Genomic DNA, 14,245 nt, shown 5'->3' on the forward strand with positions numbered 1-14,245 from the left:
TGCATGGACCGAGGTGGGCAGTTGTATTTATTATCTGAGAGCAGAGTAAGAGGAGAAGACGACCCCGTCCTCCTCAGCTGTGGGAAGTGAGCGCACCCTGTGGAAAAACGTAAACAGCCCTCTAAAGGTTGCCTTGCCCTTCTCATCATGCGGTGACGGACGAACGTGTGCCCCGTCCGCCGGCAAAGACACGACAAACACGGCAAGGTTGGTTAGCCGAGCTCCCCTTCTTACCCCCCAAACAACACAGTTAGCAGTTAGCTAACCTGGTAGTAGTTTGGCTAAAGTTACAGCAAAGCACCGCCTCACTTCGTGGTAAACTAACCGCACAAAGTTGCGTAGCTGTTAGAACTAGTAAGTTCGGTTAGTTTGGGTGGAAATGAGTAAAGCCTGCTAAATGGCTACGTTCCACCAGCAGGAGACAGAGTGCGACTCACGGCGAGTGCTCGTGGCTTTTAAGTGCTCCGACTGCAATGACGTGTGATGGAGGCAGGATCTGTGTGTGTGTCAAATACAGCCCGACAGTCGTGTCGCTATAAGACGAAATACATTCGCTAAGCAGCTCGGTGAGTAGATTCTCAGGGTTTGGTTTGTGCACAGAGAGAAAGGAGAAGGAGAGGAGAGAGGTCTGCTGCAGGGGAAGAGCAGAGAGAGAGAGTGTGTGTGTGTCTGTCTGCAGGATCAGAGCAAGAACATGGCGGAGACCACACACACAAGAGAGACAGAGAGACAGAGTGTGTGTGTGTGTGTGTGTTTTTCATAGTTTTTGCTAGATTTCAGACTCTAGCATTTATTTGGCAAAACACTAAAATGGACTTGGCAACAGGCAGTGGTAGCTTGGTTTCTCTCCAACGTGTTGCTTTGTGAACTTTGCAACTTTGGATGACTGTGTGTTTACACTGTTATTTGTTCAGCCACAGCTCAGTTTTCAGATTCAGTGCTCTCACACCACTTCCTTTAGTCTACACAGGCTGGTGGAGTGGGACAAAGAGACTCAGTTTATGGATTCTCCATGAGACTGACTGGTTTAACAGCTGTTCTCACTAACCCTAACCCTTTCTGGTTTCTACCCCTCTCAGTGTTTAGTGGATACACTTCCCTGACCAGCAGCTTGGGTGTATTCTTGTATTTAACCAGACTTGGGGTCTTTGCTCAGTGTTTTTCATGTCAACAGTGTTGTTTGACTTCTTTTACCCTTTTACCCTTGCTGTATAGACTAAACGTGTCTGAGCAGGAGAGACATATGTGAGGTGATTGTGAAATAACGAGGTTGGTCTTCTACAGAGAGATGTCATACTAGTGTTGAAATTTTTCGGAGAATTTCTGTTCTGTACTTTATCTGACAGGGAAAAGTATGAGAGGGAAAAGGAGTTTCCAGCGTAATTGAAACCACATCAGGGTTTTCTGAGATGTGAAATGTCAAACCTTTTACCACCTCTGCTGGGGTTTTTCTTGAGATTGATGAGAAAACACCTACAGTGGATCAAGACAGCTGAATAATTACTGATCTTAAGTCAATATTGCTGTATCACTCTCCATGTTATGGGGCAGAATGTTATATAAATTATAATTAATATTCATTTAAAAATGGAATAAACAAGACAAAACTATAGAAATATGTACCAACATTATTTATAATTGTGATAGGATAACAAAATGTCAGTAATAATGAATAGTTCAAGTAGAGTTAGTGATCTTAAAAATTGGGATTAAGATAATTGACTACTTTTGAACAGAACTATTTATATAAACGAATCTTACTTGAGAGATTGTAGATTTGTTGTGTGTAGCTTGACTGGTTACACAGTTATTACTATTGGCTGAGGGCTAATTACTGGTCATATGCTCACTATGGACTCATGATGTCTCCCCATGTCTCCCCATGTCTCATGAGGAAGCATGAGGAACTAAGTGCTGCATATTTTCAGTATTAGTACACTTATGAAAATTACTTGCTGCTCTATATTTTGACTTAATCTCACTTCCCTACAGATGTATTAGAAGATTTTTTTCTCCTATTTCTCAACACCAGCAGAATTGGCTTAAGAGGGAGTTCACCAAAAAGAGGATTTGGATCTTTTCTACCTCTGTGGCAACAGAAAGTTCACAATCAGGGTTTATCCCAAAATGCTGATAGTTTGCATGGGTGTCTCCTTACAGAGGGACATTTCCATAAAAACCTCCCAGGCAGTTTGTGCAACATGAAGAGTGTGTTTTGTAACCAAGCAATACTTAAAACGTAATTATGGGTTGGAAATATAAAGATAATAATCAACATGTGTAGGCAGGTCGTATTGTCCCCGCAAATGTCATTGACATTTTGATTGACACTGAATACTAATCTATGACTGATTTAATCATTAAAGTCATCAGTAGAGTGGTGCAGACACTGCAGAAAGCTGTTTGCCTTTTTTTTTTACAGCACAGAGTTCAAACCATAGAAACATTATCATGCAACCTTTAGCCCTCTGCCAACAAGCAGAAATATTTCAAAGGTTAGATTTCCATGTCATTGCAAACTGAAATCCATAAACACCCTCTTAAACATGAAGTTTTATATATATATTGTTTGCTGTTTTCTACAGCTGTAAAACCAGGTTTGGTGGACATGTGGGATATATCTGTATATGATGACATCTGCCATAAGGGTTTTAACAGACTTGCATGTTGATATTATGAATGCATTTCGAGTCTAAGTTGCATCAGGTCAAATGGAGACAAACTAAAAAGGGTTAATGGAAAGAAAAAGTGTCAGTGAGCAGAAAAGCTGTTACTGATTGAGCTTGATTTCTTACCATTACTTTAGTGAACTTCACTTGGTTATTGTACAACTCATAGGACAAGTTTGAACCACCCCCCATGAGCTGTTTTAAAATCATTCACAGTTCCGTAACCTGAGCTTAATCCAATGTGCCCTTCTGCCAAGTTTGTGAGAAGGAGTTAGAACCTGGGGACGTGGCACATCCCTGCGTACCAGTTTGGTGACATTATATCCATTAAAGAGATGAGGTTAAGGTTCACAAGGGGTTGAACTGCATCACCAGCCAAGCAGGTTTTAATCAGTCAAGTCAACTGTCACACGGTGGTCGACACTTCTTCTCTAGGCACCACTTCTCACTTGGTGGAAGTTTCTACTGGCTGATGTGGTCTGGGGTGGAACAAGTTAACATTTTCGGTTTCTTTTCACCCATAGACGTCAGTGTAACAATGTCTTTCTACCATGAAAGACTTGGTCCAAGGGCTCCCCTGTGCATTTAGCACCACCGTTGCATCATCTTGGTTTAAATGGAAAGGAAAAGCTGCAGGCTCCCGACATCTCATTAAAACTGTGCACACCTGTCCACATGGGAGATTTTTTGTGTTCGCAGCCTTCAATTTGCCACAGTGTCATTCTTGATACTTCCACTAGATGGCACTAAAAGAAGAAATATTCAAAATCATTAGCATAGTGGCTTTAATTTACTGCATTTTAAATAATTTCTGCACCAATGACACCCAGTGGTCAGAGGCATTATGTTACTTGGGATATCTGTCTGTCCCATTCTTGTGAACACGATATATCAAGACCTCCTTCAGGGAATTTTTTCAAATTTGTTACAAAGGTTCAATTGGACGCAAGATGAACTACGATGAAATTAGTTTGGGTGTCCAAGGGTCAAGGTCACTGTGACCTCACAAATGCATTTTTTCCTTGTGACCACACCCACTTGTGATCCACTGTGCATTGGGGTATAAATAACCACTAGATGGTAGTGCAGGCATGATTATCAGTTACTAATGAATAAATTCCAACTTTTCAGTAGCCTACCCAAGTGTTGGATGTCAAATAGTTGGATAGTAGAGAAATGTTTGGAACATTTCACTTTTTTGAAATCTCTGTATTTACCCAAGAAAAAAAATAATGCGCAGACAGACTGAACAGATGGTTGCGTGACGTTTTGACCTATATCTCCTGGTTGCATTTAGCTTTTGTGTAGTAGGATTTCATAAGTGTGTATAAGTTCACAGAAGTTTGGAAATTCATGTGTTAAGTAAGGCTGTTAGTTAGTGGCATCCTCTTCCTCCTTCTTTGAAGTAGCACAAGTTCTGCTTCCACTGTTCTTCAGCTCTGCCAGTTTTACATACTTCGAGGTATTCGTTAGATACATCTGTCACCAGCATAACTGTTTTGTGACAGATAAGCATATCCCCCACAGATTCAGCCGATAAGCTGAAAGAATTTGAATGCATCTCAGACTTTGCAGATAAGGCCAAAAACCCAAACTGTTTACCTTACAGCATGTCTCGGCAGATTGTGCTTGAACAGACTCCACTGTTGAACATCATTTTAAACTTGTGTGCAAGACCATTTGATATTTGCGTGTATGTTATTATGGCCATGGTATATGTTGAGTTGTCCTTCCTTCTTGTTGGCTTAGCAGAGCAGCCAAAGACTCATCCCACCATATTACCTGTTTGGCCTGTTGACATCTGGCAAGCGCCTCATGGCTATGAAATCCTTGGCTTGCAGACCCAGAGCCATCTGTGAACTGAACTTTGTCAAACCCATACCCATCTATCACCTGTCCCTCTGCCAGGAACCCCCACACTAACCAGTGGATTTAATGTAGCATGATGCCTCTGCAAATATTTACTGTACTTAGGTGCAATACCCACACCGAGGCAACATATATCATATTTGAGGTGTTTAATGATCCTCAGCTTGTGTGTGAGTGTGTTATGTGTATTATGATTATTTATCTTTTATAAATGTCATGGTGCTGTTGTGCAATGATAATAAAGACCTTGTGTTCTACATTTGCCTTCATCATTTGGGTGTGACACATGACACCCAAAGATTACTGCTGTCAAGTTGGCGTGTCTACAGTTTCACAATTATGACCCAGCCTTAACCACCCTGTGTAACTATTTGCTAAAGGGCATGGACGCTGTTCAATTGCATCTAACAATGCCAGAAAGTCTAACCCTGATAGGTGTCACTAATAATTACTTAGTGGTATGCCAAGAACTTAAAGCAGTTACTGGCGTGTCTGAGAAAAACAAAAGTAAACATTGTGATCGATTGGCCGTCTCTTGATATTGCTCAAGACTTGTTTGGCTGTTAACATGTGCTGTGTCTCGTATTTATTCACAGAAGAGCTCCAGGTGGAGGGACAAGGATGGCCCGAATATCGCTGGACTGTGCAAACTCTTTACCGGGGATCCCACTCAGTGTTCTCTCAGTGCCCATGGAGAATAAATACAAATGTCAGCAGTGTCTCCAGGTCCTGAGGAAGCCCGTTCAGGCTCAGTGCGGCCATCGCTTCTGTGTACACTGCTTCAAGCAGCTCACCAGGTAGACTGGAGATCCACAGACAACCGTGTGGCATGCAACCCCCCCATCCTTCCACTCCCTAATGCTTACTCTCTAATTGGACATGCTTCAGCCCATCCTGTGTTCTTATCTCTGCTCGCTTCTGTGGATTATTTTTCCTTTTTTGGTGCCGCCAAGATCAGTTACTTAATGCACACTCATCCCTCAGATGACGGGACTCTAAAACTGATGTCAGTGTATCACAAGGATGTGGCTCACTCATGATAAAGGTGTCCATTGTTTGTTTTTCCTCATAGACTCACTGGCTGCTGAGTAACGCACTAATGTGTTGTGAATACAAGGCACTGTTATGTCCAGTGATACTTTAACAGTATCATTAGATATAAGATGAAAGAAAATTATTGTTTTTAACAGTTTTAAAGAAAACATAAATGAAACAGGAGCCTCTGCTTGGGTTTTCTCCCACAGTCCAAAGACATGTTCACATGGGATAAACTTGATCCTTGATGTGAAGTAGATGTTTTGAAAGTAACCTGTTACATGTAGATTTTTTGAGATAATGAATATTTCACATATTCTCATTGATTTCCCACATCTCTGTTTCCTGCTTCCTGTCACTTCTGTTGTCATGTACACCGGTTATCAGTTGTTCCAGTTCTGGATCAGCAGGAAACAAGCTGTTTTATTTTACTGTAAATTCACACACCTCTTTTGTTTGTCAGTTCTGGGCCAAAGCCTTGTGAAGCCTGCCGCCAGGAGGAAATATATGAGGAGCCTATATCCATCCTTCATAGTAATGAGGTAAGTGAACCATCCTGTGTGTAATCAGTAAACCATCTTTTACCCCCACTCTGTTTGAAAGGAAATGTATAATTCCAGTCCCACATGTGACGGGGCATTTACTTCACCGCAACCTCATACAATGCCTCCTACTCTGTCTGCCTGCTGCTTTTATTTCGGGCTTCACTGAGCTCTTTGTTCTTTGTTGCTCCACCAGGCGTTTCCAGACAATGCAGCAGGTCGAGAAATTGCAAGTCTTCCAGCCAGGTGTTTGAACCAAGGCTGCAATTGGACGGGCTCTATAAAAGAGTATGAGGTGAGGTATAGTTCTAACTTTCATTTTATTGTAGGTGCATTAACTGCTTTAACTATTCTGTCTTCTCTCTCTGCCAAGCCTTTATTAAACCTTGTACAAGTTTAAGTTTTTTTTCCCCTTCCCCTTTAAGCTTTCAGTTCTTTTTATGGCTGAACAAGTTTAGCAGGGTGATCAAATTACAGAGAAACAGGAAGTGAAACTTACCAGGCCTGGAAAGTCCCTAACATCTAACCCACTTATCAACAACAGCTCAGTGGGAAAGTACCATCGGGTGAAATGACCATTACATGAAAATAAACTGCTGGGTTTATATAAGGGAACTACTGAATTTATACAGGCTGCAAGAAAGGAAACAGAAACAGATTTAGGTGATGAGACAAGTCCTTCAAACAGACTGTGGTTTGACTAATTACAGAAAAACCCTGTGAGAATCATAAAGCTGCTTTCTGGTGTGTTTGAATGGGCGTCATGTGTCTACAGTTTTGTTTCTTCTGTAAATATCTCAGTGCTGGGCAAGTAAGTCAGTTCTTGTTTATTAAATGAGATCCATATCTTAAATTCTGTGTACAGGACGTTTTTTTTTGGGTGTGTAGTTGTTATCCTTTGTGGTTTTGTGACCTAGATGAGTACTGACACAGGAAACATTAAAAAGGCGTGATGGCAGGAAATGTTTGCATATGAGATTGATTTTATTCGTGTATGTTTTGCTGAGGTGGCTCTGACTAGCCTCGCTCTCCAACGAACCATCCACTCATTTCGAAAGATGTGCTTGTTTTCTATATAACTATGGGCTCAAAGTGCACTGTAGTTTTACCACAGAGTTCATGGAATGCTCACAACAGTCTGTGACACATCAACACTTATGTATGATTAATCGTGGGATGCGGTCTCAGTCGCCGTCGTCTGGAAAGATCTGCGCTGTCATTAGCTAGCCACCCACACCCATAACGAAGTGATATGAAGCTGAATGTGGTGCAAGGGTGGCGTAGCGTAGCAGGGACAGGGATCCGACTGATCGTCTGTTAAAGATTATCACACTTTGGACATTCAGTTTAAGGTTTTTTCAGTGTAGCGTGTCAGATAGTGAGCAGGCAAAGCGAAAAGAGGTTAACCTACCTGTGGCTGCGAGGCATCAGCTTGCTGCTGTGGGTTGACATTTTGAAAGGGTCTTGCGCTTCCTGTTCAGTAAACTCCACCTCGCAATCCGGGTCCACCCCCTTTCTTTTCCCGGTACTTTTCCAAAAGACTTTGCCAGCTCTAAAAAAATAAAGTTGATCATTACATTATTTCCCCTTATTTATTGCTGGACTTCTTTTGAAATACGTGCTTCTTTAATTTTCACATCTTCTAGTAACTTTCTGGTTTTGTTTTCATTTGTTTTTAGGAAAGATGTTTGGAAAAATGTATTTTGATCTCATTTCTTTAGTATATTATTGTTTTTCAACCACATACAACATATATTAAAATACTAAGTCCTTGATAATAACAATCATAATTAGTTAATATCACATGCATAATTAAATCACTGTACTGTTCTTACCTTTGACCCCGTTCATGCACTGGAGATGATAAGTGGTTGTGTTAGAACAGAACAACGTGTACTTCCACGTTGCAGCTTTCAGCTCATTCACTTACTTACCATTATTGCATGGATGTGTTAGTTAAATTGCATTTACTGGAGTCATTACACTGCACACTACTTATGTGATGTATTTCCGCTGCTATTACATTGCGGAACTAATAAAGGACTTCTTAATCTTAATGGTTGTTTTAACAATGATTGACAAGGGTGTAGTGTCTGAAATACATACAGCCTAACAAGCCGGAACACTTAAGTTCAACTGTCATTATCTGATTAGATCACTGTAAGATAATGAATGAACTCATACGCCCTGCGTGGGAAACACAAACTGTAAGATTGCAGTGATTAAAGACCTGTCCTGCATTTTTCAGGCTCAGCATGAAAGCCAATGCGACTTTGATCGAGTTCAGTGCGAGGCCTGCAAAACCTCGATCCTGCTCTCGGACAAGCCCCGCCACAATGAGAGAGAATGTGAGGCCAGAACTCTCAACTGTAAATACTGCAAGACGACTTTCAACTTTAAAGAAATCAAGGTGAGAGATTGAGACCATCTCAAGTGAAGGCAGCTGCTGGTTGTGTCTCCATGAATGTGCACAAGCTCATTTTCTCCTCCGCGATGTATTTTAGGCCCATGATGAAATCTGCCTGAAGTTCCCATTACAATGTAAAGACTGTGGCAAGAAGAAGATCCCAAGAGAAAAGGTTTGAGCGATTACTCAAATAAACCTCTAACTTTACATATAAGATGTGTGGTTACAAATTACTTGGCTTTTGTATGCTATACTCAGTCTGGAATAATAATTAAAGTCCTCTTTCTAATTGAGGTTTGAAGTAAATGTTGCTTTCGAATTCACTGTATGACTTTTTAGTTTCTTTCACACCAACAATCCTACTTTTAATGTCCAATTTTCTGTTTAGTTGAGTCAGTGCGTTGTTTGGATCTGGTTCTGTAACATTCCCTATGTCCATTCTACCTTCAGTTCAATGATCACAGCAGAACCTGTGCCAAGTCGAAGAGTGCCTGTCCATTCAGTGAAGTGGGCTGCAAATTTGTGGTATGTATGTTAATAAAATATGATGCTTTTATTTAGTTTTGTTTTTCCATTTAAACAGGTGAGCAAAAAATATTGATATATTCTATGTTGTAGGATTCCACCCCCCCTCCTTCTCACACACACACACTGATCTCTCACACGGCTTTTTCTACCCCGGTCTCTCCCCTCCTCCAGTGAAACACTCCCACAATAAAAGATTATTGACATTTGAACATTTCTCACTGTTCTTTATACATAATGTAAAAACCCACTGACTTATACATATGAAAGAAAATGCCTAATTAACTGAAAAATGACTTAACAAAAAACAAACTTAGCAGCAAAAACAAGTCCCCTCCTCTCTCTCTCCCCCGATTAACTCAACAAGGGGTTTAGCATCAGCTGGAATCCTGTGGCTGCAGGAAAACACACCCCTAGAAGGAAACCTGGAAGGGAGAGTGATTAGTTAGGGTTACAAAATAAAAGCACAAACTACCATACATTTTGTGCGTATTTTCTTTTATAAATAAAGTTTTTGTGTAAGTGGAGTTGGATTTTCTCTGCACCTTGGTTCTCCTTTCTTAACTCCTTATAGCTTCTCTTTTTAAAGTGATCTAATTCGAGAGAGGCACGAGGTTAAATGCAACTTTCCTTCCCTCCAAAGTAAAACCCCCTCCCACTTAACATTACAGCAGGGCAACTGCTCAAGACTAAACTGACCGAAACACCTGCATTTCTGAAATTTAAGTTTGGACCTGATTATAGTATCAGCTAAATAAGCTCTGTTGTTCTTCCCAGGTGGACAACGGGAAGCTCAGTGACCATGAGCACAGCAGCACCATGGAGCACTTGCGTCTGCTGCTGCCCATGGTGATGTCAGTGGGTCGGGGACGTGCAGAGGCTTCAGGTCCTGGCGAGTGGCAGGAGGACTCTGGTCTGGGCCTGTACAGGGCTCCTGAGGAGGGAGTCAGTATAGACGCTGGAGCTGAAGCCTCCCCACAGTCCGTGGACGTGGAAAAAAAGGTGAGTCCCAGTCTCTCTAATGCTCTTTGTTACCCACTTTTGCCTTATTATGAGGATCTGAATGCATTTGTATTTGTTGGCCTTTCTCGACAGGTGAATGCTTTACAAAACATAGTGTGTGTCTTGAACCGTGAAGTGGAGCGCAGCACTGTTACATTGGAAGCTTTCTCGCATCAACATCGCTTAGACCAGGAAAAGATTGAGGATCTGTCAAACAAAGTACGACAGCTGGAGAGGACGCTGAATATGAGAGACTTGCAGCTGTCGGAGACCGAACATCTGCTGCGAGAACTCCAGTTCTGCACCTACGATGGGATATTTGTCTGGAAAGTCTCTGACTTTGCACGCCGCAGACAGGACGCTGTTGGTGGGCGGACTCCTGCAATGTTCTCACCTGGTAAGACAAAGGTCACCCAATCCAAAGCTCTTCTGTACATGCAGCACATCCTACGCACCCGCTTACTTTTGAATTTGAACGAGGTCATGTGGTTTGCATGATGTTAACTCTTGGCATGTGGACGGGGGGACTTCCACTGAAGTACACCCTTGTTTTCCTTAAGGGAGTGTGCGTGTCACTCCTATTCTCATGTGACACTGTTTTTAGGCTCTGTTTACATTCTGGATTCTTCTTTTTCTTCGCAGCCTTTTACTCCAGCAAGTACGGCTACAAAATGTGTCTGAGGCTGTATTTGAACGGCGATGGAACAGGACGGGGAACGCACCTTTCGCTGTTCTTTGTGGTCATGAGGGGCCGGTATGACGCTCTGATGAAATGGCCATTCAGTCAGAAGGTAGGAGAAACAAAACTCACACGCTCACTCCTTTAAATCCTTAATCCCAGATGAATTAATACATTATCCTGTTCCCCAGGTGACTCTGATGCTCTTGGATCAGAATAACAGGGAGCACATTATCGACGCTTTCCGCCCTGATGTCACCTCCACATCCTTCCAGCGGCCGATCAGTGAGATGAACATCGCCAGTGGCTGCCCGTTGTTCTGCCCACTGGCTAAATTGGCCGGCAAGAGCCCCTATTTGAGGGATGACACAATTTTCATCAAAGCCATAGTCGACCTCACAGGCTTATAGATTTCCGGCTGTGGAAGCTGCACTAAGGTTTCATGAAGAAGTCTAGGATGAATTATAATAGTTATAATAATAATAATAATATTAGATAGTAATAATACTATATTAAATATGTGACCATAACATTTCATGATCAATAGATATATATAGAATCCTATAATGAATTCTTTTGGAAGAAAGTCACGTTATGATGGAGACAATATAACCACCACATTATGGTGGTAGATCTGTTGTGGTTATTAGAATATATATAAATGAACTCTGTTAGTGTGTAAAGCTTTATGAAGAACAACGCTAAAGCTCTGGGGTCTCATTTATAAAACTTCATACTAAAAGTGTACGTGCGCACAAAAAACAGAAATGGCTTTTCGCAAAAGAAAATTCAGATTCATAAAACCGTGCACACGCACACCTCAACGCAATGTTCACTTTGTTCACAGTGTTTGTTAGTGAGGTGGAGGTGAAGAGCGATTTCATGGGAACGCAGTGATGTGATTATAAAGAGGATACAAATTTATTATAGATTTACAAACGTCCCAAAAGTGAGATAATCAGTTTTGGAAAGTTTATTATGCACAATTCAGTCAGGAAAGTACTGAATACACAAGCAACAAAAGGAAAATTGGTAATTATAGGAACCTGAATCTGGCAAACTTGACTTTAGGTGCATCGTAACCACTGTTCTTCAACAGGGGGGACACCTATACATGTTTGATAACTCTCAATAGCGCTAAACAAGGTTCAACTGCTACGGCAACTTGGTTATAAATTATTCGTTAACTACAAATAATTGAACAGGTCTTACCTTTTGGAAAACGGCAGTCCCTGAAATGTGTGGAAGACCTCCCAATGAGTACAATGTATCCATTTTCTGGAACTTTAGACTTTCCTAAAAAATACAATTAAATTCTACTAAGTGGTTAAAAAAATAAATAATAAAAAATAAAAACAAATCTAATTTGTTGAATTTCGCTCAATGTGAATCCAAACTGCACAAAGTCTTTTTTATTATGTAAAGGTTACTATTATTTATTTATTAAACCTTGTTCTTTTTACAGTGTATAAGATTTATCAGAATTATTAAAATATGCTTGTGTTTGTACTGGGATGGTTCGGTTCCGTCGGTCGATCTGTGTGATACTGGACTCAGCTCAGCACAAAGATCACAGATCTATAGGATCAGCTGATCATTCATCACGTTTGCATGAGAAGTGGCGTACGCACGCTTCAGGCCCCGTTTTGTGTGTACGCAACGGTTAGAAATGAGACCCCTGGGCTTTAGTTACATTAACAGCTGCTGAGTTCAATAGTTCTGTAATTATAAAAACTAACAGGCTCTAATTAAATCTAGTAAAAAATATTATTTTATACACGTGTGGGTAACATATCAATTATCACTTATCTCTAGTCTCCTAGTGCAACACTGAATATAACCTTTTGCTTTTATTACACATTTTTTGTCTTATGAGTAGATGCTGGTTGACTAAACGTTACAAAGTAACTCTAAAGAAAACAGTTACCCCTTCAATATATTCTCAGTAAATTAAAAGAAATAAGCTAGAATGGCACTCAGAGCGCAAACCTCCGCCAAGGACCCTATCTCACGATGTTAAGGAAAAGATGAAGAATTCGTGTATGGACCATACACGTATTCTTCATCTTTTGAAGAATTCATCGAGGATTTTGTCCAAATCCTCGGCCAAAATGTATTTTAAAGCAAAAAAAAAACCTACCCTCCTATGAAACCACAATAAAATTCACTGCAACTGGATTTGTATTTGAATCTGCACCAAATATGCATGATTATTTTTACATCAAGATCCATGAATTATTCACTGGGAAAATCAGTGAAATAAATATTTTTTTAAATAAAAATTCCCCATCTTGCAATTTTTGCATAAACCTGCTAACAAACAAACAAGCCAACAAGGACAGGGGTGAAAACAAGCGCTTTGGTGGATGAAAGACAGACATAGACAACAAGTTCAAACCTGGAGTGTAATCTTTAGTAAATAGCAGTTTACAAATGTAAAAAAGATTATTATACTTTATACTTTAACTCAAAGTCCTTTTTAACTCAGCTGTACGAGTAACCATATGTTTTGTATCACTCATAGTGATGATATATTTTGATAATATTCATTAGTATATTCTAAACTATATGAGTTCTCTTTGTACTATTTCTGTTTTGGTGTATTTCTGGTTAAACATTTATAGTATGTAAATGTATCACCTGACGTGTGTAAAGTGTAAAAAAAAAAGATTTATAACAACAAATTGTGGGATTGTATTAACATGCAGTAGATTAAAATGAGTTCTATGGCTTTAGAAAATGTCTTTTTACTATTTCATGACACTTTATGATCCAGGAAAATAATCAGCTGACTGATAAAACTCATTCTTCGACGCAGCCCTACTCGACTCAAACACATCGTGTAGACACGTGGTTCATCGTATACCAACCTGCAGAATACACTGCACTTATGTTATGGGTTAAGGTTAAAAACACCATCATTTATTTATAACAGGGTTATTGCCATTAACCCGGCTGAGGAATTTCCCTTGTGGGCCACCGTAGCCGACCCCGACCCATGTGCTTCTATGAGCAGAGACACTTTCAGGTCTCTCACAGAATGAGAGACCGCAACGCAGACACTGCTCTATATCAAGATGTTGATGGAAATAATAACCACACACAAAAAAAACGTGGTTAGCCTCTTGCTGGTTGCGGTTTACATGAACGTGGACATGATGTGCAGTTCCTTTGCTTCTCGTCGCTACTGAACGGCATTTCCCCAAAACTCTGCACAAAGGCTGATTCAAAGCACCGACTCAGTGAATAGTGTTAAAGGTCCTTCCCTGCAGAGAAAATCTCCCGAGCTTCATTTACACATTTGCAAATTGTGCAAATTTGCCAGTGAGTTTCATTCTTACTCACATTTAGAATAAAAGGTCTTTAAAAGAAAGACCTCATGGACTCAAGATACAAGTCAAGTCAACTAAAATCAACTAAACTAAAATCAACTAAACGCAGGCTAATGGTAAATCATTAAAATGGTTCAAATAAAACTAAAGTTGTATAATAAATGCTAACAGTAGCATGGTAAAGC

General features: G+C 40.4%; 1 protein-coding gene across 2 annotated transcripts; it reads left to right on the forward strand.

Annotated features, from left to right (window-relative positions):
• Positions 1 to 73: 73 nt before the first annotated feature.
• traf2b (Tnf receptor-associated factor 2b) lies at positions 74 to 13,468 on the forward strand. 2 transcript variants are annotated; one of them, XM_035184841.2, is made up of 11 exons: positions 74 to 207; positions 5,135 to 5,335; positions 6,037 to 6,115; positions 6,312 to 6,410; positions 8,364 to 8,525; positions 8,620 to 8,694; positions 8,973 to 9,047; positions 9,825 to 10,049; positions 10,143 to 10,446; positions 10,692 to 10,840; positions 10,920 to 13,468. In XM_035184841.2, exons 2-11 carry the CDS (start codon positions 5,160 to 5,162, stop codon positions 11,136 to 11,138), a joined length of 1,563 nt encoding a protein of 520 aa, XP_035040732.1. In that variant the 5' UTR covers positions 74 to 207; positions 5,135 to 5,159; the 3' UTR covers positions 11,139 to 13,468. The 2 variants fall into 2 exon arrangements, with proteins under 2 accessions (XP_035040732.1, XP_035040731.1); XM_035184840.2 differs by lacking the exon at positions 74 to 207 and adding an exon at positions 427 to 566.
• Positions 13,469 to 14,245: the final 777 nt, after the last annotated feature.

This window comes from Hippoglossus stenolepis, chromosome 18 (assembly GCF_022539355.2).
Source record: "Hippoglossus stenolepis isolate QCI-W04-F060 chromosome 18, HSTE1.2, whole genome shotgun sequence".
In the NCBI taxonomy this organism is placed as follows: Eukaryota; Metazoa; Chordata; class Actinopteri; order Pleuronectiformes; family Pleuronectidae; genus Hippoglossus; species Hippoglossus stenolepis.

Excerpts from the sequence above, each read along its gene's own strand:
- traf2b (XM_035184841.2), top strand. The coding sequence starts at position 5,160 with ATGGCCCGAATATCGCTGGACTGTGCAAACTCTTTACCGGGGATCCCA. Across the intron at positions 8,695-8,972 it reads AGAAGATCCCAAGAGAAAAG|TTCAATGATCACAGCAGAAC; the intron begins GTTTGAGCGATT and ends TTCTACCTTCAG. Across the intron at positions 10,447-10,691 it reads TCCTGCAATGTTCTCACCTG|CCTTTTACTCCAGCAAGTAC; the intron begins GTAAGACAAAGG and ends TTTTCTTCGCAG.